Source organism: Ylistrum balloti, unplaced genomic scaffold (assembly GCF_031769215.1).
Source record: "Ylistrum balloti isolate Yb309-2 unplaced genomic scaffold, AGI_CSIRO_Ybal_v1 Utg370652, whole genome shotgun sequence".
In the NCBI taxonomy this organism is placed as follows: Eukaryota; Metazoa; Mollusca; class Bivalvia; order Pectinida; family Pectinidae; genus Ylistrum; species Ylistrum balloti.
In genome coordinates this window covers 583,225-607,140 of record NW_026782396.1, presented here as the reverse complement: position 1 = coordinate 607,140, position 23,916 = coordinate 583,225, and the positions used below count along the sequence as shown (strand labels likewise).

General features: G+C 37.2%; 1 protein-coding gene across 1 annotated transcript in view; it reads right to left on the bottom strand.

Annotated features, from left to right (window-relative positions):
* The window catches only part of LOC132557266 (voltage-dependent T-type calcium channel subunit alpha-1G-like), a 212,357-nt gene that overhangs the window by 7,793 nt on the left and 180,648 nt on the right, over window positions 1-23,916 (bottom strand). Inside the window, exons 30-33 of the mRNA XM_060221755.1 lie at window positions 20,626-20,756; window positions 18,037-18,116; window positions 9,782-9,937; window positions 2,020-2,121 (exon numbers count right to left, since the gene is read on the bottom strand). Of these exons, the coding sequence (XP_060077738.1) occupies window positions 2,020-2,121; window positions 9,782-9,937; window positions 18,037-18,116; window positions 20,626-20,756 (469 nt within the window). The remainder of the gene's footprint in view (window positions 1-2,019; window positions 2,122-9,781; window positions 9,938-18,036; window positions 18,117-20,625; window positions 20,757-23,916) is intronic.

Sequence of the window (23,916 nt, the reverse complement as noted above, 5' to 3'; positions counted from 1 at the left end):
TGCATATGAAATTTGAGAAAGGTCCATCCAGTACTTTCCAAGAAATAGCAGTAAAAATCTTTTACTTTCAAAATCCAAGATGGCTGCCTGTCGGCCATCTTGAATTCGAATCAGTCCAGAAAAGGTACAATGCACAACTAGGGACCAAGGGGAAACTTCATATGGAATTTGAGAAAGATTCATCCAGTGTTTTTCAAGAAATAGCAGTAACAAACTTTTACATCCAAAATCCAAGATGGCCACCTGTCGGCCATCTTGAATTCGAATCAGTCCAGAAAAGGTACAATGCACAACTAGGGACCAAGGGGAAACTGCATATGAAATTTGAGGAAGATCCATCCAGTACTTTCTCAGAAATAGCGGTAACAAACTTTTACTTCCAAAATCCAAGATGGCCACCTGTCGGCCATCTTGAATTCGAATCAGTCCAGGAAAGGTACAATGCACAACTAGGGACCAAGGGGAACCTGCATATGAAATTTGAGAAAGATCCATCCAGTACTTTTCCAGAAATAGTGGTAGCAAGAATTGTTTACGGACGGACGGACGGACGACGGACCACGGACGCAGGGCGATTTGAATAATCAACCATCTATTAGATGGTGGGCTAAAAAATAATTGATAGAGAGAAATACCCACCAGTACTAACCATGTGTAGCCTCACTGTTAAACAGAAAGTAGAAAAAATAACTGATAGAGAGAAATACCATCAAGTACTAACCATGTGTAGCCTCACTGTTAAACAGGAAGTAGATAAAATAATTGATAGAGAGAAATACCCACCAGTACTAACCATGTGTAGCCTCACTGTTAAACAGGAAGTAGAAAAAATAACTGATAGAGAGAAATACCCACAAGTACTAACCATGTGTAGCCTCACTGTTAAAAAGGAAGTAAGAAAACAGGCCAGGATGACAGGAAGGAGAACCAAAGTACCTACCATGTCTATAAGTCCACAGAAAGTGTCCTTGCTACAGGTGTGGCATAACAAGTTTACATGCCACAATAAGGTGTGGCATGATAACGTCACATGCCCCAAATGATCTTTCACAGAGCATCAAAGACTACGGGAAGGTGTGGCACTTAAGTGTCATAGACCACAAAACTTGTGTAGCATAACATGTAAAAGGTCACAAGGAGGTATGACACTCAAACACCACAGACAGGTGTGGCATACTATGATATGTCACAAACTTTGGTACAAAGGTTCAAAGGCCACAAGCAACAACTGTGGCACAAAAGAACTACAGGCCATGAGGTGTTTCAAAACAAAGTAACATGCCACAAGATGGAATGACACAAAAGGTGTGGCACAAAAATGCCACAGACCAGAAACAGGCATTAATGGTCACAGTCACAGGGAAGTGTGGCACAAGAATTGCAAACCACAAGGAGGTTGGCATAAACAAACCGACATGAATCACACATACGTAGGGCACCAAAGGATTAGAAGCTTGGACAAGGAGGGTAAAAAAGGGTCCCATGCCCAAAGCAGGTATTGCATAACATGGTAACAGACTACAATGAGTCATTACATGCCAAAACAAATGAAGGCATCCATATAATTTCTGAAATCAAAATACACAAATAAATTTGATAAGGAGAAATTAGACAAAAAGGTTAAAAGGAAAGCACAATCCAGTAGAATTGTTTCTAGCTAGCTTTTCTGAAGAAAAGAATAAATGTCAAAAAACACATGGTTTAAGAGTCTTGTGCAAAATAGTGCAGTGAAACAGCTGATTATGTGAAGCATTATGATACATGCATATATGTCTTTAAATAGATAATGGATATACAGCTATAAATAAATACATAATATAAATAAACATAAAGATATAAATAGATTAGTGGGGCAATATGAGTACTGCCCTGTTCTCACCTTAAAATACTTTCTATTTTAGAAAGATTAAATGGGAGTCCTTCTTCCCTATAAGTTGTTGACAGGAAACAATCACTAAAACAACATCAATTTTTCTACAAAGAGGCTTCAAAACAGATAGAAAGGGCCTCACAGCTCACCTGATATTTCAGTTCAAATATTTCAGTTTTATTTTTATCATCCATTTCATGTCGTAGCTCTTCTTCTACCTCATCGTCCAATTCTTTGTATTTGTAAGTTTCCTGTTAATTAAGCAGTGAATAGTATAATACCAGATACACTGCTAATCCACCAAACACTTATTACCAAATGTCCTTCACCTTTGCTGTTCCGAAGGACAAATAAAATCTTGTATTTGAGCAAAACATGTAGAAGGTACTGAGATTTAATATATATAGTAATTTACTGGACTATTTCTTTCAATGAAAAAAGTAATCAAAGTGTTAAGATTTATCACCTGAAAATTCCATCATCAAATCAGGGATTGAACTAAACACAGGGACTGTTTAAATGAACAAGTAGGAAGTATTTTACCTCTGTACTGGTCTTAGTGAGACACAGTGTGGAATACTTTACCTCTATACTGGTCTTAGTAAGACACAATATGGAATATACTGGTCTTTGTGAGAGACATTGTGGAATATACTGGTCTTAGTGAGACACAGTGTGGAATACTTTACCTCTATACTGGTCTTAGTGAGACACAATGTGGAATATACTGGTCTTAGTGAGACACAGTGTGGAATATACTGGTCTTAGTGAGACACAGTGTGGAATACTTTACCTCTATAATGGTCTTAGTGAGACACAATGTGGAATACTTTACCTCTATACTGGTCTTAGTGAGACACTGTGTGGAATATACTGGTCTTAGTTAGACACAGTGTGGAATACTCTACCTCTATATAGGTCTTAGTGAGGCACAATGTGGAATATACTGGTCTTAGTGAGACACAGTGTGGAATACTTTACCTCTATAATGGTCTTAGTGAGACACAATGTGGAATACTTTACCTCTATAATGATCTTAGTGAGACACTGTGTGGAATATACTGGTCTTAGTGAGACACAGTTTGGAATGTTTTACCTCTATACTGGTCTTAGTGAGACACAGTGTGAAGTACTTTACCTCTATACTGGTCTTAGTGAGACACTGTGTGGAATATACTGGTCTTAGTTAGACACAGTGTGGAATACTCTACCTCTATATAGGTCTTAGTGAGGCACAATGTGGAATATACTGGTCTTAGTGAGACACAGTGTGGAATACTTTACCTCTATAATGGTCTTAGTGAGACACAATGTGGAATACTTTACCTCTATAATGATCTTAGTGAGACACTGTGTGGAATATACTGGTCGTAGTGAGACACAGTTTGGAATGCTTTACCTCTATACTGGTCTTAGTGAGACACAGCATGAAGTACTTTACCTCTATACTGGTCTTAGTGAGACACTGTGTGGAATATACTGGTCTTAGTTAGACACAGTGTGGAATACTCTACCTCTATATAGGTCTTATAGAGGCACAATGTGGAATATACTGGTCTTAGTGAGACACAGTGTGAAGTACTTTACCTCTATACTGGTCTTAGTGAGACACAGTGTTGAATACTTTACCTCTATACTGATCTTAGTGAGACACAATGTGGAATATACTGGTCTTAGTGAGATACAGTGTGGAATATACTGGTCTTATTGAGACACAGTGTGGAATACTTTACCTCTATATGGGTCTTAGTGAGGCACAATGTGGAATATACTGGTCTTAGTGAGACACAGTGTGGAATACTTTACCTCTATATGGGTCTTAGTGAGGCACAATGTGGAATATACTGGTCTTAGTGAGACACAGTGTATAATACTTTACCTCTATACTGGTCTTAGTGAGACACTGTGTGGAATATACTGGTCTTAGTGAGACAGTGTGGAATACTTTACCTCTATACTGGCCTTAGTGAGACACAGTGTGGAATATACTGGTCTTAGTGAGACACAGTGTGGAATACTTTACCTCTATACTGGCCTTAGTGAGACACAGTGTGGAATATACTGGTCTTAGCGAGACACTGTGTGGAATATACTGGTCTTAGTGAGACACAGTGTGGAATACTTTAGCTCTATACTGGTCCTAGTGAGACACAGTGTGAGGTACTTTACATCTATAATGGTCTTAGTGAGACACAGTGTGAAGTACTGTACCTCTTTACGGGTCTTAGTGAGACACAGTATGAAGTACTTTACCTCTATACTGGTCTTAGTGAGACACAGTGTTGAATACTTTACCTCTATACTGATCTTAGTGAGACACAATGTGGAATATACTGGTCTTAGTGAGATACAGTGTGGAATATACTGGTCTTATTGAGACACAGTGTGGAATACTTTACCTCTATATGGGTCTTAGTGAGGCACAATGTGGAATATACTGGTCTTAGTGAGACACAGTGTGGAATACTTTACCTCTATATGGGTCTTAGTGAGGCACAATGTGGAATATACTGGTCTTAGTGAGACACAGTGTATAATACTTTACCTCTATACTGGTCTTAGTGAGACACTGTGTGGAATATACTGGTCTTAGTGAGACAGTGTGGAATACTTTACCTCTATACTGGCCTTAGTGAGACACAGTGTGGAATATACTGGTCTTAGTGAGACACAGTGTGGAATACTTTACCTCTATACTGGCCTTAGTGAGACACAGTGTGGAATATACTGGTCTTAGCGAGACACTGTGTGGAATATACTGGTCTTAGTGAGACACAGTGTGGAATACTTTAGCTCTATACTGGTCCTAGTGAGACACAGTGTGAGGTACTTTACATCTATAATGGTCTTAGTGAGACACAGTGTGAAGTACTGTACCTCTTTACGGGTCTTAGTGAGACACAGTATGAAGTACTTTACCTCTATACTGGTCTTAGTGAGACACAGTGTGGAATAATATACCTGTATACTGATCTTAGTGAGACACAGTGTGGAATATACTGGTCTTAGTGAGACACAGTGTTGAATACTTTACCTCTATACTGGTCTTAGTGAGACACAGTGTTGAATACTTTACCTCTATACGGGTCTTAGCGAGACACAGTGTGGAATAAACTGGTCTTAGTGAGACACAGTGTGGAATAAACTGGTCTTAGTGAGACACAGTGTGGAATACTTACATCTATAATGGTCTTAGTGAGACACAGTGTGAAGTACTGTACCTCCATACGGGTCTTAGTGAGACACTGTGTGGAATATACTGGTCTTAGTGAGACACAGTGTGGAATATACTGGTCTTAGTGAGACACAGTGTTGAATACTTTGCCTCTATACGGGTCTTAGCGAGACACAGTGTGGAATAAACTGGTCTTAGTGAGACACAGTGTGAAGTACTGTACCTCCATACGGGTCTTCGTGAGACACAGTGTGGAATAATATACCTCCATACGGGTCTTAGTGAGACACTGTGTGGAATATACTGGTCTTAGTGAGACACAGTGTGGAATATACTGGTCTTAGTGAGACACAGTGTGGAATACTTACATCTATAATGGTCTTAGTGAGACACAGTGTGAAGTACTGTACCTCCATACGGGTCTTAGTGAGACACAGTGTGGAATACTTTACCTCTATACTGGTCTTAGTGAGACACTGTGTGGAATATACTGGTCTTAGTGAGACACAATGTGGAATACTTTACCTCTATACTCGTCTTAGTGAGACACAGTGTGGAATACTTTACCTCTATACTGGTCTTAGTGAGACACTGTGTGGAATATACTGGTCTTAGTGAGACACAATGTGGAATACTTTACCTCTATACTCGTCTTAGTGAGACACTGTGTGGAATATACTGGTCTTAGTGAGACACAGTGTGGAATACTTTACCTCTATACTCGTCTTAGTGAGACACAGTGTGGAATACTTTACCTCTATACTGGTCTTAGTGAGACACTGTGTGGAATATACTGGTCTTAGTGAGACACAATGTGGAATACTTTACCTCTATACTGGTCTTAGTGAGACACAGTATGAAGTACTTTACCTCTATACTGGTCTTAGTGAGACACAGTGTGGAATAATATACCTGTATACTGGTCTTAGTGAGACACAGTGTGGAATACTTTACCTCTATACTCGTCTTAGTGAGACACAGTGTGGAATACTTTACCTCTATACTGGTCTTAGTGAGACACTGTGTGGAATATACTGGTCTTAGTGAGACACAATGTGGAATACTTTACCTCTATACTGGTCTTAGTGAGACACAGTATGAAGTACTTTACCTCTATACTGGTCTTAGTGAGACACAGTGTGGAATAATATACCTGTATACTGGTCTTAGTGAGACACAGTGTTGAATACTTTACCTCTATACTGGTCTTAGTGAGACACAGTGTGGAATATTTTACCTCTATACTGATCTTAGTGAGACACTCTGTGGAATAATATACCTCTATACTGGTCTTAGTGAGACACTGTGTGGAATATACTGGTCTTAGTGAGACAGAGTGTGGAATATACTGGTCTTAGTGAGACACAGTGTTGAATACTTTACCTCTATACGGGTCTTAGCGAGACACAGTGTGGAATAAACTGGTCTTAGTGAGACACAGTGTGGAATACTTACATCTATAATGGTCTTAGTGAGACACAGTGTGAAGTACTGTACCTCCATACGGGTCTTAGTGAGACACTGTGTGGAATATACTGGTCTTAGTGAGACACAGTGTGGAATACTTACATCTATAATGGTCTTAGTGAGACACAGTGTGAAGTACTGTACCTCCATACGGGTCTTAGTGAGACACTGTGTGGAATATACTGGTCTTAGTGAGACACAGTGTTGAATACTTTAACTCTATACGGGTCTTAGCGAGACACAGTGTGGAATAAACTGGTCTTAGTGAGACACAGTGTGGAATACTTACATCTATAATGGTCTTAGTGAGACACAGTGTGAAGTACTGTACCTCCATACGGGTCTTAGTGAGACACAGTGTGGAATACTTTACCTCTATACTGGTCTTAGTGAGACACTGTGTGGAATATACTGGTCTTAGTGAGACACAATGTGGAATACTTTACCTCTATACTGGTCTTAGTGAGACACAGTGTGGAATAATATACCTGTATACTGGTCTTAGTGAGACACAGTGTTGAATACTTTACCTCTATACTGGTCTTAGTGAGACACAGTGTGGAATATTTTACCTCTATACTGATCTTAGTGAGACACTCTGTGGAATAATATACCTCTATACTGGTCTTAGTGAGACACTGTGTGGAATATACTGGTCTTAGTGAGACAGAGTGTGGAATATACTGGTCTTAGTGAGACACAGTGTTGAATACTTTACCTCTATACGGGTCTTAGCGAGACACAGTGTGGAATAAACTGGTCTTAGTGAGACACAGTGTGGAATACTTACATCTATAATGGTCTTAGTGAGACACAGTGTGAAGTACTGTACCTCCATACGGGTCTTAGTGGGACACTGTGTGGAATATACTGGTCTTAGTGAGACACAGTGTGGAATATACTGGTCTTAGTGAGACACAGTGTTGAATACTTTAACTCTATACGGGTCTTAGCGAGACACAGTGTGGAATAAACTGGTCTTAGTGAGACACAGTGTGAAGTACTGTACCTCCATACGGGTCTTAGTGAGACACAGTGTGGAATAATATACCTCTATACTGGTCTTAGTGAGACACAGTGTGGAATATACTGGTCTTAGTGAGACACAATGTGGAATACTTTACCTCTATACTCGTCTTAGTGAGACACTGTGTGGAATACTTACATCTATATAGTACAATTGTTTATTAGTGAGATGAAGTGAGGATACAATGCTTTAGTGATAACAACACTTAGTTATATCAGTTGTTAAACAATCAATAAACAAACACAATAGATGACCAATTGATCACTTTGCCTCCATTTCAGTGAAACCTTTCTGATCTCAACTTAACTAATTCAACAATATATTTGTGCCTTATTATTGAACTTCAGCATCACATAAAAATGAACAATATTTTGTTATAAACAGTAACACAAACAAATTGAATTTGTCAAATACTTATTTTAATAATATAAGTTTCATCAGAAAAGTCAGTAGAGAAAAGATTGGGCAAAATAATCACACATCAATTTGAAAATTCAGATATTAGTTAGAAGTGAATTATCAGGTTTTTTGTGATATCCATTTTTATGTGGAAGTCTTCAAAATGTAAACCATTTTCGATTTTTAAAGAGAAAAGAAAGCAAAATACATAACAATTCATGGTGTTATATGTTTCAATGCAGAGAGTTAAATATTTTAGACAGCCAGTGTACTGATTAAGTTTTCATATTAAACTATTAACACCATAGTACTTGTTATTACATTCTGAGCTATTATATAGATTACACATGTGATGGACTACCTTAACACCAGAGAACTGGTTTACGTCTTAAAGTATTATATAGAGAACTGGTCAAGATTATATCATAAAGTATTATATAGAAAACTGGTCAAGGTTATATCATAAAGTATTATATAGAGAACTGGTCAAGATTATATCATAAAGTATTATATAGAGAACTGGTCAAGATTATATCATAAAGTATTATATAGAGAACTGGTCAAGATTATATCATAAAGTATTAAATAGAGAACTGGTCAAGGTTATATCATAAAGTATTATATAGAGAACTGGTCAAGATTATATCATAAAGTATTATATAGAGAACTGGTGAAGGTTATATCATAAAGTATTATATAGAGAACTGGTGAAGGTTATATCATAAAGTATTATATAGAGAACTGGTCAAGGATATATCATAAAGTATTATATAGAGAACTGGTCAAGGTTATATCATAAAGTATTATATAGAGAACTGGTCAAGATTATATCATAAAGTATTATATAGAGAACTGGTGAAGGTTATATCATAAAGTATTATATAGAGAACTGGTCAAGGATATATCATAAAGTATTATATAGAGAACTGGTCAAGGATATATCATAAAGTATTATATAGAGAACTGGTGAAGGTTATATCATAAAGTATTATATAGAGAACTGGTCAAGGATATATCATAAAGTATTATATAGAGAACTGGTCAAGGATATATCATAAAGTATTATATAGAGAACTGGTCAAGATCATATCATAAAGTATTATATAGAGAACTGGTCAAGGATATATCATAAAGTATTATATAGAGAACTGGTCAAGGATATATCATAAAGTATTATATAGAGAACTGGTCAAGATCATATCATAAAGTATTATATAGAGAACTGGTCAAGGATATATCATAAAGTATTATATAGAGAACTGGTCAAGATTATATCATTAAGTATTATATAGAGAACTGGTCAAGGATATATCATAAAGTATTATATAGAGAACTGGTCAAGATTATATCATAAAGTATTATATAGAGAACTGGTCAAGGATATATCATAAAGTATTATATAGAGAACTGGTCAAGGATATATCATAAAGTATTATATAGAGTATTAGTCAAGTTTACATGATAAAGTACTAACACCAGACATCATAATATGCAACATTCATAGAAAGTTTCCTTATTCTGACCTAAGAATAAATAACATTAACAAAAATCTTCCTAATGTTGATGTAAGAGTATAAAATATTCATACATGAACCACATCAAAGTGACATGTAATGCTAATGTGCAGCATGATGACTGATTTTGTGAGGCTGTATGTAAAATACTAAAACTTGGTATCTAGTCAGCAATATGTGCTAAAAGATTCAAATATCTCTACAATCAGTCTTGGAAAAAGAAACATGCGGAAAAAAATATCAAAAAAGAGACTTTGTGTAAGCACAGCATTGTTGGTTCTAACCTCAACACAAACTATTGACATATCTGTTGTGAAGTGCAATGTTACCTCTAAATGTTTCATCAGCACTGCAACAACAACGTTCACGAGGACAAACTGGGCCATGAGCACAAAGATGACGAAGTAGACTGGGGCAATGATTGGACTGACACAGCAGTTAGTGAGGCACAAAGCTGAGTCATCACAATCCTCTCGCAGTGTGTCCTATACAGGTAAACAACAGGTAAACGACTCGTTAATAACAGGTTAATGCCTTGTAAATGAAAAATCAACAACAGTTAAACCAGTGGTAAATTAAAAGTAAATATGAGGCCCAATGGACCTGCAGCGCTCACCTGGCATATATATATATATATATATATATATATATATATATATAACCAAATATCATGCCTCTCAATCTTTTCGTTCATATGAGGAAGTTGTTTAAATCTTTTGACAAATTTGACCCCTGTGACCTTGAATATAAGTCAAGGCCATTTAATTTGCAAATGTTTTTGCACTTTGTTCAGGGAACATACCAGCCAAAGTTCATGCCTCATGGTCTTTTTGTTCTTGAGAAGAACTCATTTAAATGTTTTAACAAATTTGACCCCTATGACCTTGCATATATGTCAAAGTAAATTATTTTAGCAAACTTTGTCAGGGTTCATCATAGGAACGTACCAGCCAAATATGCCTCGAGGCATTTTAGTTCATGAGAATAATTTGTTTAAATGTTTTAACAAATCTGGACCCTATAACCTTCAATATAAGTCAAGGTCATTTATTTTCGAAAACTTAGTCAGGCTTCATTTTAGGAACATACCAGCCAAATATCAAAACATTTGATATCTTGCTTATTGAGAAAAAGTTGTTTAAAGAAAAAATTGACGCGGGTTGCCAGACGACGGACGCTACGTTCTGCATAAGCTCACTTGGCCCTTTGGCAAAATGTAAATAATTGATAAATAACAGGTAAACAACATACATATGAGGTAAAAAGTTAAATAACTAGTTAATAACAGGTAAATGCCTTGTCAATGACAGGTCTAAAATGGTAATGAATCTTCCTATGAAGTTGACACATTGAAAACTAATCAAGATATTGAGCCGACATTGTTTTGATAATTGAACAAGAGTCCCACAGGCCTTAAGGGTCATCTGACTATAAAAGACCAATATAAAAAAAGAGACCAAATAGGCCTGAAATAAATTTCTCAATTACACTACAGCTTACATAGAAGACATTGGCTTGTTCACATTTTGTGCAAACCTGAAATCATAGTCTTTATACATGTACTACACAAGTGTCATTACTCTGGACATATTGACAGTTAAAAAGCATGCTACAGGCCCAATATCAAGACCCATGGCCATTTCGTTATTGAAAAGAAATTAATTACACATTTCAACACAGTTGACCCCTGTGACGTTGATAGCAGTTCAAGAGGAACAAATTTTGTAGCCTTTCTTCCCAGATCCCTAAGTTAAGGAATTCATTTCTTTTTGCAAACTTTGTCAGGCTTCATCCTAGAAACATAACAATTATCATGCCTCTAGACCTTTTAGCTCATGAGAAGTTGTTTGAATGTTTTAACAAATTTGACCCCTCTGACCATGAATATAAGTCAAAAGTAATTTCTTTTAAAAAATTTTGTCAGGCTTTATCCTAGGAACAGGTGAGCTAATAAACAGATTATGGTTCAACAATACGGTGATAAAACTTGTTCAAGTTATCATGGTAATGAACCTCCCTGTAAAGTTTGAAGCTGATCCGTTGAAATTTACTAAAGTTAACCAGCAGACAACATGTGCCCCTTCACTGATCCACCCACCCGCCAACTCACATTACATACTATGACCCATCCCTTGACTGACATATAAAAAGTGAGTAAATTTTTTGGATTGAGTGTGAAAAGATCATGTACAACACTGTAGAAGACCATGTACAACACTGTAGAAGACCATGTACAACATTGTAGAAGACCATTTACAACACTGTAGAAGACCATGTACAACACTATAAAAGACATGTACAACATTGTAGAAGACCATGTACAACATTGTAGAAGACCATGTACAACACTGTGGAAGACCATGTACAACACTGTAGAAGACCATGGACAACATTGTAAAAGACCATGGACAACACTGTAGAAGACCATCATTGTAGAAGACCATGTACAACACTGTAAAAGACCATGTACAACATTGAAGAAGACCATGTACAACACTATAAAAGACATGTACAACATTGTAGAAGACCATGTACAACATTGTAGAAGACCATGTACAACATTGTAGAAGACGTGTACAACATTGTAGAAGACCATGTACAACATTGTAGAAGACCATGTACAACATTGAAGAAGACCATGTACAACATTGTAGAAGACCATGTACAACATTGTAGAAGACCATGTATAACATTGTAGAACACCATGTACAACATTGTAGAAGACCATGTACGACCATGTACAACACTGTAGAAGACCATCATTGTAGAAGACCATGTACAACACTGTAGAAGACCACGTACAACATTGTAGAAGACCATGTACAACATTGAAGAAGACCATGTACAACATTGTAGAAGACCATGTATAACATTGTAGAACACCATGTACAACATTGTAGAAGACTATGTACGACCATGTACAACATTGTAGAAGACCATGTACAACACTATAAAAGACATGTACAACATTGTAGAAGACCATGTACAACACTATAAAAGACATGTACAACATTTTAGAAGACCATGGACAACACTGTAGAAGACCATGTACAACATTGTAGAAGACATGTACAACACTGTAGAAGACCATGTACAACATTGTAGAAGACCATGTACAACATTGTAGAAGACATGTACAACACTGTAGAAGACCATGTACAACATTGTAGAAGACCATGTACAACATTGTAGAAGACGTGTAAAACATTGTAGAAGACCATGTATAACACAATATAAGACATGTACAACATTGTAGAAGACGTGTACAACATTGTAGAAGACGTGTACAACATTGTAGAAGACCATGTACAACACAATAAAAGACATGTATAACATTGTAGAAGACGTGTACAACATTGTAGAAGACCATGTACAACACAATAAAAGACATGTACAACATTGTAGAAGACCATGTACAACACAATAAAAGACATGTACAACATTGTAGAAGACGTGTACAACATTGTAGAAGACATGTACAACATTGTAGAAGACCATGTACAACACAATAAAAGACATGTACAACATTGTAGAAGACGTGTACAACATTGTAGAAGACCATGTACAACATTGTAGAAGACGTGTACAACATTGTAGAAGACCATGTACAACACAATAAAAGACATGTACAACATTGTAGAAGACGTGTACAACATTGTAGAAGACCATGTACAACATTGTAGAAGACCATGTACAACACTGTAGAAGACGTGTACAACATTGTAGAAGACGTGTAAACATTGTAGAAGACGTGTACAACATTGTAGAAGACCATGTACAACACAATAAAAGACATGTACAACATTGTAGAAGACTTTGTACAACATTGTAGAAGACGTGTACAACATTGTAGAAGACCATGTACAACACAATAAAAGACGTGTACAACATTGTAGAAGACGTGTACAACATTGTAGATGATGTGTACAACATTGTAGAAGACGTGTAAAACATTGTAGAAGACCATGTACAACACAATAAAAGACATGTACAACATTGTAGAAGACTTTGTACAACATTGTAGAAGACGTGTACAACATTGTAGAAGACCATGTAAAACACAATAAAAGACGTGTTCAACATTGTAGAAGACGTGTACAACATTGTAGATGATGTGTACAACATTGTAGAAGACGTGTACAACATTGTAGAAGACCATGTACAACACAATAAAAGACGTGTACAACATTGTAGAAGACGTGTACAACATTGTAGATGATGTGTACAACATTGTAGAAGACGTGTAAAACATTGTAGAAGACCATGTACAACACAATAAAAGACGTGTACAACATTGTAGAAGACGTGTACAACACAATAAAAGACATGTACAACATTGTAGAAGACTTTGTACAACATTGTAGAAGACGTGTACAACATTGTAGAAGACCATGTACAACACAATAAAAGACGTGTACAACATTGTAGAAGACGTGTACAACATTGTAGATGATGTGTACAACATTGTAGAAGACGTGTACAACATTGTAGAAGACATGTACAACATTGTAGATGATGTGTACAACATTGTAGAAGACGTGTACAACATTGTAGATGATGTGTACAACATTGTAGAAGACCATGTACAACATTGTAGAAGACGTGTACAACATTGTAGAAGACCATGTACAACATTGTAGAAGACGTGTAAAACATTGTAGAAGACCATGTACAACACAATAAAAGACATGTAGAAGACGTGTAAAACATTGTAGAAGACCATGTACAACACAATAAAAGACATGTACAACATTGTAGATGATGTGTACAACATTGTAGAAGACGTGTACAACATTGTAGATGATGTGTACAACATTGTAGAAGACGTGTACAACATTGTAGATGATGTGTACAACATTGTAGAAGACGTGTAAAACATTGTAGAAGACCATGTACAACATTGTAGAAGACGTGTACAACATTGTAGAAGACCATGTACAACACTTTAGAACATTACTAGTCTGGTTTATAAGTGTCCAAGCCAGGTTAGAACAAGATATTTGCAGATTTTGTTATCACATGTTCATGGCTAGGCAGAGTGAAGTTTGGAAGTAGAGATGATGAGCATGTTACCAAGTTACAACAAATTTTCATATCATGACTAATAATGTCCAGAAAGAGTTTTTACAGTTATCAGATTGGTATCTCAACTATGTCAAATATATGATAAAGAAATAATGTCCTTTGAGATGTGCCACACCCAAGAGTCAAAACTTAGTCATTGTGTTTATCTCTTGATGCCAAGCAATGCTATGTACATGTATAAACGGTTAGGGGTGGGAATTTCAACTTTCTAAAGATATAACCTATAAATTAAGTTCAGACATCATAAATGTGTTGGGGTCAGAAGTTAGTGGTGGGGCACACCTAGGGCCAACTTTTCATCTCTTAATGCCTAACAATGCTATGTATGGTAATGCGGTAGGGATCTCATTGGTTTCAAAGATATCACACATTTCCCCTATTGAGCCCCTCCCTCCTGTCCTATGGGGTAAGTTCCACCATTTATACAAAATTGATTCCCATTTACCCAAACATGCTACAAACCAAGTTTGAGCAAAATCCAACCATTTCTACAGAAGAAGTAGGATTTTAAAGAATTTGCTCTAATTTCCTTATTGGGCCACATCCCTCCTGCCCCAGAGGGCTGAGATCCATCATTTCTATAAGATTAATTCTCTCTTACCCAAGAAGGCTTCAGAAAAATTTGGGCAAAATCAAATCATTTCTACGAGAGAAGTACTTTAAAGAATTATCTCCCATCTGTGAACCCCATCTCTCCTGATCTAGGAGGTTGGGACCCATGGTTTATACAAAATTGATTCCCTTTCACTCAAGAATGCTTTAGATTTGGCAAAATTCTGTAATTCCTTCAGAAGGAGTAGGATTTTATATAACATCCCCTGGGGGCACTGACCTACCATTTATACAATTTTTTTCCTACTTTCCAAAATTAACAAAACTTCTGACCAAATTTGGTAAAAATCAATGTAGTCATTCATGACTAGTTGCTATGCATAGAAAAAAATGACTAGCAGACAGATGGATCAATAACGGACAGCCATGGTGTGGCATAAGCTCATCGATCCTTTAAAACAAGTCATTTAAAAACATTCAGTATCTTTTATTTGGGGAATGTGTTTGGTACAGACAATTTTTTACATGTATCTTTATGTGTGAGGAATTTGGGGAATGTGTTTGGTACAGACAATTTTACAATCTTTATTTGGGGAATGTGTTTGGTACAGACAATTTTACATGTATCTTTATTTGGGGAATGTGTTTGGTACAGACAATTTTACATGTATCTTTATTTGGGGAATGTGTTTGGTACAGACAATTTTACATGTATCTACAATGTATCTTTATTTGGGGAATGTGTTTGGTACAGACAATTTTACATGTATCTTTATTTGGGGAATGTGTTTAGTGCAGACAATTTTACATGTATCTTTATTTGGGGAATGTGTTTGGTACAGACAATTTTACATGTATCTTTATTTTATTTGGGGAATGTGTTTGGTACAGACAATTTTACATGTATCTTTACAATTTGGGATTTGGGGAATGTGTTTAGTACAGACAATTTTATATGTGTTTATACAATGTATCTTTATTTGGGGAATGTGTTTGGTACAGACAATTTTACATGTATCTTTATTTGGGGAATGTGTTTGGTACAGACAATTTTACATGTATCTTTATTTGGGGAATGTGTTTGGTACAGACAATTTTACATGTATCTTTATTTGGGGAATGTGTTTGGTACAGACAATTTTACATGTATCTTTATTTGGGGAATGTGTTTGGTACAGACAATTTTACATGTGTGTTTGGTATCTTTATTTCTTTATTTGGGGAATGTGTTTGGTACAGACAATTTTACATGTATCTTTATTTTATTTGGGGAATGTGTTTGGTACAGACAATTTTACATGTATCTTTATTTGGGGAATGTGTTTGGTACAGACAATTTTACATGTATCTTTATTTGGGGAATGTGTTTGGTACAGACAATTTTACATGTATCTTTATTTGGGGAATGTGTTTGGTACAGACAATTTTACATGTATCTTTATTTGGGGAATGTGTTTGGTACAGACAATTTTACATGTATCTTTATTTGGGGAATGTGTTTGGTACAGACAATTTTACATGTATCTTTATTTGGGGAATGTGTTTGGTACAGACAATTTTACATGTATCTTTATTTGGGGAATGTGTTTGGTACAGACAATTTTATCTTTATTTGTGTGTTTGGTATCTGTGTTTGGTCTTTTACATGTATCTTTATTTGGGGAATGTGTTTGGTACAGACAATTTTACATGTATCTTTATTTGGGGAATGTGTTTAGTGCAGACAATTTTACATGTATCTTTATTTGGGGAATGTGTTTGGTACAGACAATTTTATATGTATCTACAATGTATCTTTATTTGGGGAATGTGTTTGGTACAGACAATTTTACATGTATCTTTATTTGGGGAATGTGTTTGGTACAGACAATTTTACATGTATCTTTATTTGGGGAATGTGTTTGGTACAGACAATTTTACATGTATCTTTATTTGGGGAATGTGTTTGGTACAGACAATTTTAAATGTATCTTTATTTGGGGAATGTGTTTGGTACAGACAATTTTACATGTATCTTTATTTGGGGAATGTGTTTGGTACAGACAATTTTACATGTATCTACAATGTATCTTTATTTGGGGAATGTGTTTGGTACAGACAATTTTACATGTATCTTTATTTGGGGAATGTGTTTGGTACAGACAATTTTACATGTATCTTTATTTGGGGTGTTTGGTATGTGTTTGGTGTGTTTACAGACAATTTTACATGTATCTTTATTTGGGGAATGTGTTTAGTACAGACAATTTTACATGTATCTTTATTTGGGGAATGTGTTTGGTACAGACAATTTTACATGTATCTTTATTTGGGGAATGTGTTTGGTACAGACAATTATACATGTATCTTTATTTGGGGAATGTGTTTGGTACAGACAATTTTACATGTATCTTTATTTGGGGAATGTGTTTGGTACAGACAATTTTACATGTATCTTTATTTGGGGAATGTGTTTGGTACAGACAATTTTACATGTATCTTTATTTGGGGAATGTGTTTGGTACAGACAATTTTACATGTATCTTTATTTGGGGAATGTGTTTAGTGCAGACAATTTTACATGTATCTTTATTTGGGGAATGTGTTTGGTACAGACAATTTTACATGTATCTTTATTTGGGGAATGTGTTTGGTACAGACAATTTTACATGTATCTTTATGTGTGTTTGGTACAGACAATTTTACATGTATCTTTATTTGGGGAATGTGTTTGGTTTTACATGACAATGTGTTACATGTATCTTTATTTGGGGAATGTGTTTGGTACAGACAATTTACAGATCTTTATTTGGGGAATGTGTTTGGTCAGACAATTTTACATGTATGGGGAATGTGTTTGGTACAGACAATTTTACATGTATATTTGGAGAATGTGTTTATACAGAAATTTTACATGGGGGAATGTGTTGAAGAAAATTTTACATGTATCTACAATGTATCTTTATTTGGGGAATGTGTTTGGAAGAGCCTGTATGACAGTGTCTAGGAGGGCACGAATACTTTTGGCCATTTTTAGCAGCTTCAGCACTGTAACAAAACATTATTATTCATTACACACCTTTATATATATATATATATAGATATATATATATATATAGATATACATTTATGTCATTAATTAGATTTTCTCAGCAACATAGACCTCGACAGCAATATACAGATTTTAACAATTGAAAGTTTTCCCTACAGAAACCTTTGTCTTGACAGAAAGCACACAAAAACTAGAAAATAATGTGGAAAAACCTTTCTATGCATTCCCTTGTATTTAATACTGTATGAAGTATTAATCAAGATTGTCATTCTTCAATTAAGTGATTATCTGGAAAACAAACTAAAACAATGTTATGTCAGAAAGGACCTGGCTTTGTGTCTGGCCTTTAAGGGTAAAATCTAATGATTCTTGTTACATTGTCAGGATACACATAAAGATGGTGTTTGTCTGAGAAGGTGATAGAAATGTCTGTCGCATTGAATCCTAAGTTTATTCAATGCTATTTTACAACATAATGTCATGAATACCCCTACCCCTAAGGTACCCTCAGAGAATAATCAAAGTCTGGTTAATATGATGTATCCATTACACATATTTCCTGTAGATTGCTACCTCTTATCTACAGGCTGACCACCAGCTCCTTGTCTAGACTGCCACCTCTTATCTACAGGCTGACAACCACCTCTTATCTACAGGCTGACCACCAGCTCCTTGTCTAGACTGCCACCTCTTATCTACATGCTGACCACCAGCTCCTTGTCTAGACTGCCACCTCTTATCTACAGGCTGACAACCACCTCTTATCTACAAGCTGACCACCAGGTCCTTGTCTAGACTGCCACCTCTTATCTACATGCTGACCACTAGCTCCTTGTCTAGACTGCCACCTCTTATCTACAGGCTGACCACCAGCTCCTTGTCTAGACTGCCACCTCTTATCTACATGCTGACCACCAGCTCCTTGTCTAGACTGCCACCTCTTATCTACAGGCTGACAACCACCTCTTATCTACAGGCTGACCACCAGCTCCTTGTCTAGACTGCCACCTCTTATCTACAGGCTGACAACCACCTCTTATCTACAGGCTGACCACCAGGTCCTTGTCTAGACTGCCACCTCTTATCTACAGGCTGACAACCACCTCTTATCTACATGCTGACCACCAGCTCCTTGTCTAGACTGCCACCTCTTATCTACAGGCTGACAACCACCTGTTATCTACAGGCTGACCACCAGCTCCTTGTCTAGACTGCCACCTCTTATCTATAGGCTGACAACCACCTCTTATCTACAGGCTGACCACCAGCTCCTTGTCTAGACTGCCACCTCTTATCTACATGCTGACCACTAGCTCCTTGTCTAGACTGCCACCTCTTATCTACAGGCTGACAACCACCTCTTATCTACAGGCTGACCACCAGCTCCTTGTCTAGACTGCCACCTCTTATCTACAGGCTGACAACCACCTCTTATCTACAGGCTGACCACCAGCTCCTTGTCTAGACTGCCACCTCTTATCTACAGGCTGACAACCACCTGTTATCTACAGGCTGACCACCAGCTCCTTGTCTAGACTGCCACCTCTTATCTACATGCTGACCACTAGCTCCTTGTCTAGACTGCCACCTCTTATCTACAGGCTGACAACCACCTCTTATCTACAGGCTGACCACCACCTCTATCTACAGGCTGACCACCACCTCTTATCTACAGGCTGACAACCACCTCTTATCTACAGGCTGACCACCACCTCTTATCTACATGCTGACCACTAGCTCCTTGTCTAGACTGCCACCTCTTATCTACAGGCTGACCACTAGCTCCTTGTCTAGACTGCCACCTCTTATCTACAGGCTGACCACCAGCTCCTTGTCTAGACTGCCACCTCTTATCTACATGCTGACCACTAGCTCCTTGTCTAGACTGCCACCTCTTATCTACAGGCTGACCACCACCTCTTATCTACATGCTGACCACTAGCTCCTTGTCTAGACTGCCACCTCTTATCTACAGGCTGACCACCACCTCTTATCTACAGGCTGACCACCAGTCCCTTGTCTAGACTGCCACCTCTTATCTACAGGCTGACAACCACCTCTTATCTACAGGCTGACAACCACCTCTTATCTACATGCTGACCACTAGCTCCTTGTCTAGACTGCCACCTCTTATCTACAGGCTGACCACCAGCTCCTTGTCTAGACTGCCACCTCTTATCTACAGGCTGACCACCACCTCTATCTACAGGCTGACCACCAGCTCCTTGTCTAGACTGCCACCTCTTATCTACAGGCTGACCAATAGCTCCTTGTCTAGACTGCCACCTCTTATCTACAGGCTGACCACCACCTTTTATCTACAGGCTGACCACCATCTCTTATCTACCGGCTGACCACCAGCTCCTTGTCTAGACTGCCACCTCTTATCTACAGGCTGACCACAACCTCTTATCTACAGGCTGACCACCACCTCTTATCTACAGGATGACCACCAGCTCCTTGCCTAGAGGTGGATTGATAGGAATGACATTGTGAGACACTTACCACGGGCGATGCGGAGAACTCTCATCACACGTATGATCGTAGGATTGATAGGGATGACATTGGTTTTCATTTCCTCCAAAATAATGCCAACAATAGAGAGAAGGACAATGAGAATGTCCAGCTGGTTCCACCTAGAAAATCAAATAATAAATCACCTGTCAAATATGCCTAGTTTTCTGTGAGAGATATGAAGCCTACATTGAAAGTATGGGTATATCTTAATATAAGATAAAGAAAAAAATTCATTAAATTTCAACAGCTAAAAAAAAATAAATCTGAAAATACCATATAATGAGAAAAATGTTGATTCTTTATTACCAAAACAGATCTTCTACTAAGATACACAACAAATCTCTCTCTGGCTGATACACAACAAATCTCTCTCTGGCTGATACACAACAAATCTCTCTCTGGCTGATACACAACAAATCTCTCTCTGGCTGATACACAACAAATCTCTCTCTCTGGCTGATACACAACAAATCTCTCTCTCTGGCTGATACACAACAAATCTCTCTACCTGGCTGATACACAACAAATCTCTCTCTCTGGCTGATACACTCTCTGGCTGATACACAACAAATCTCTCTCTCTAACATATCACAACAAATCTCTCTAGGAACATAACAAATCTCTGTACCCAGGAACATAACAAATCTCTGTACCCAGGAACATAACAAATCTCTGTACTCAGGAACATAACAAATTTCTGTACCCAGGAACATAACAAATTTCTGTACTCAGGAACATAACAAATTTCTGTACTCAGTAACATAACAAATCTCTGTACCCAGGAACATAACAAATCTCTGTACCAAGGAACATAACAAATCTCTGTACCCAGGAACATAACAAATCTCTGTACTCAGGAACATAACAAATCTCTGTACCCAGGAACATAACAAATCTCTGTACCCAGGAACATAACAAATCTCTGTACCCAGGAACATAACAAATCTCTGTACCCAGGAACATAACAAATCTCTGTACCCAGGAACATAACAAATCTCTGTAAACATAACAAATCTCTAACCCAGGAACATAACAAATCTCTGTACCCAGGAACATAACAAATCTCTGTACACAGGAACATAACAAATCTCTGTACCCAGGAACATAACAAATCTCTGTACCCAGGAACATAACAAATCTCTGTACCCAGGAACATAACAAATCTCTGTACCCAGGAACATAACAAATCTCTGTAGGAACATAACAAATCTAACAAATCTCTGTACCCAGGAACATAACAAATCTCTGTACAGGAACATAACAAATCTCTGTACCCAGGAACATAACAAATCTCTGTACCAAAGAACATAACAAATCTCTGTACCCAGGAACATAACAAATCTCTGTACCCAGGAACATAACAAATCTCTGTACCAAAGAACATAACAAATCTCTGTACCCAGGAACATAACAAATCTCTGTACCCAGGAACATAACAAATCTCTGTACCCAGGAACATAACAAATCTCTGTACCAAGGAACATAACAAATATCTGAACCAATGAACATAACAAACGTTTGTTCCAAGGAACATAACAAATTCTGTACTCAGGAACATAACAAATCTCTGTACCCAGGAATATAACAAATCTCGGTACTCAGGAACATAACAAGTCTCTGTACCCAGGAACATAACAAATCTCTGTACCCAGGAACATAACAAATCTCTGTACCCAGGAACATAACAAATCTCTGTACCCAGGAACATAACAAATCTCTGTACCCAGGAACATAACAAATCTCTGTACCCAGGAACATAACAAATCTCTGTACCCAGGAACATAACAAATCTCTGTACCCAGGAACATAACAAATCTCTGTACCCAGGAACATAACAAATCTCTGTACCCAGGAACATAACAAATCTCTGTACCCAGGAACATAACAAATCTCTGTACCCAGGAACATAACAAATCTCTGTACCCAGGAACATAACAAATCTCTGTACCCAGGAACATAACAAATCTCTGTACCCAGTAACATAACAAATCTCTGTACCCAGGAACATAACAAATCTCTGTACCCAGGAACATAACAAATCTCTGTACCCAGGAACATAACAAATCTCTGTACCCAGGAACATAACATACTCTGTACCAAACATAACAAATCATAACAAACCTAACAAATCTCTGTACCAAAGAACATAACAAATCTCTGTACCCAGGAACATAACAAATCTCTGTACCAAAGAACATAACAAATCTCTGTACCCAGGAACATAACAAATCTCTGTATTCAGTAACATAACAAATCTCTGTACCCAGGAACATAACAAATATCTGAACCAAGGAACATAACAAATCTCTGTACCCAGGAACATAACAAATCTCTGTACCCAGGAACATAACAAATCTCTGTACCAGGAACATAACAAATCTCTGTACCATAACATAACAAATCTCTGTAATAACAAATCTGTACCCAGGAACATAACAAATCTCTGTACCCAGGAACATAACAAATCTCTGTACCACATAACAAATCTCTGTACCAGGAACATAACAAATCTCTGTACCCAGGAACATAACAAATCTCTGTACCCAGGAACATAACAAATCTCTGTACCCAGGAACATAACAAATCTCTGTACCCAGGAACATAACAAATCTCTGTACCAAGGAACATAACAAATATCTGAACCAATGAACATAACAAATCTCTGTACCCAGGAACATAACAAATCTCTGTACCAAGGAACATAACAAATATCTGAACCAATGAACATAACAAATCTCTGTACCAAGGAACATAACAAATCTCTGTACCAAGGAACATAACAAATCTCTGTACCCAGGAACATAACAAATCTCTGTACCCAGGAACATAACAAATCTCTGTACCAAGGAACATAACAAATCTCTGTACCAAGGAACATAACAAATCTCTGTACCCAGGAACATAACAAATCTCTGTACCAAGGAACATAACAAATCTCTGTACCCAGGAACATAACAAATCTCTGTACCCAGGAACATAACAAATCTCTGTACCCAGGAACATAACAAATCTCTGTACTCAGGAACATAACAAATTTCTGTACCCAGGAACATAACAAATCTCTGTACCCAGGAACATAACAAATCTCTGTACTCAGTAACATAACAAACCTCTGTACCCAGGAACATGACAAATCTCTGTACCAAGTAACATAACAAATATCTGTACCCAGGAACATAACAAATATCTGTACTCAGGAACATAACAAATCTCTGTACCCAGGAACATAACAAATCTCTGTACCCAGGAACATAACAAGTCTCTGTACCCAGGAACATA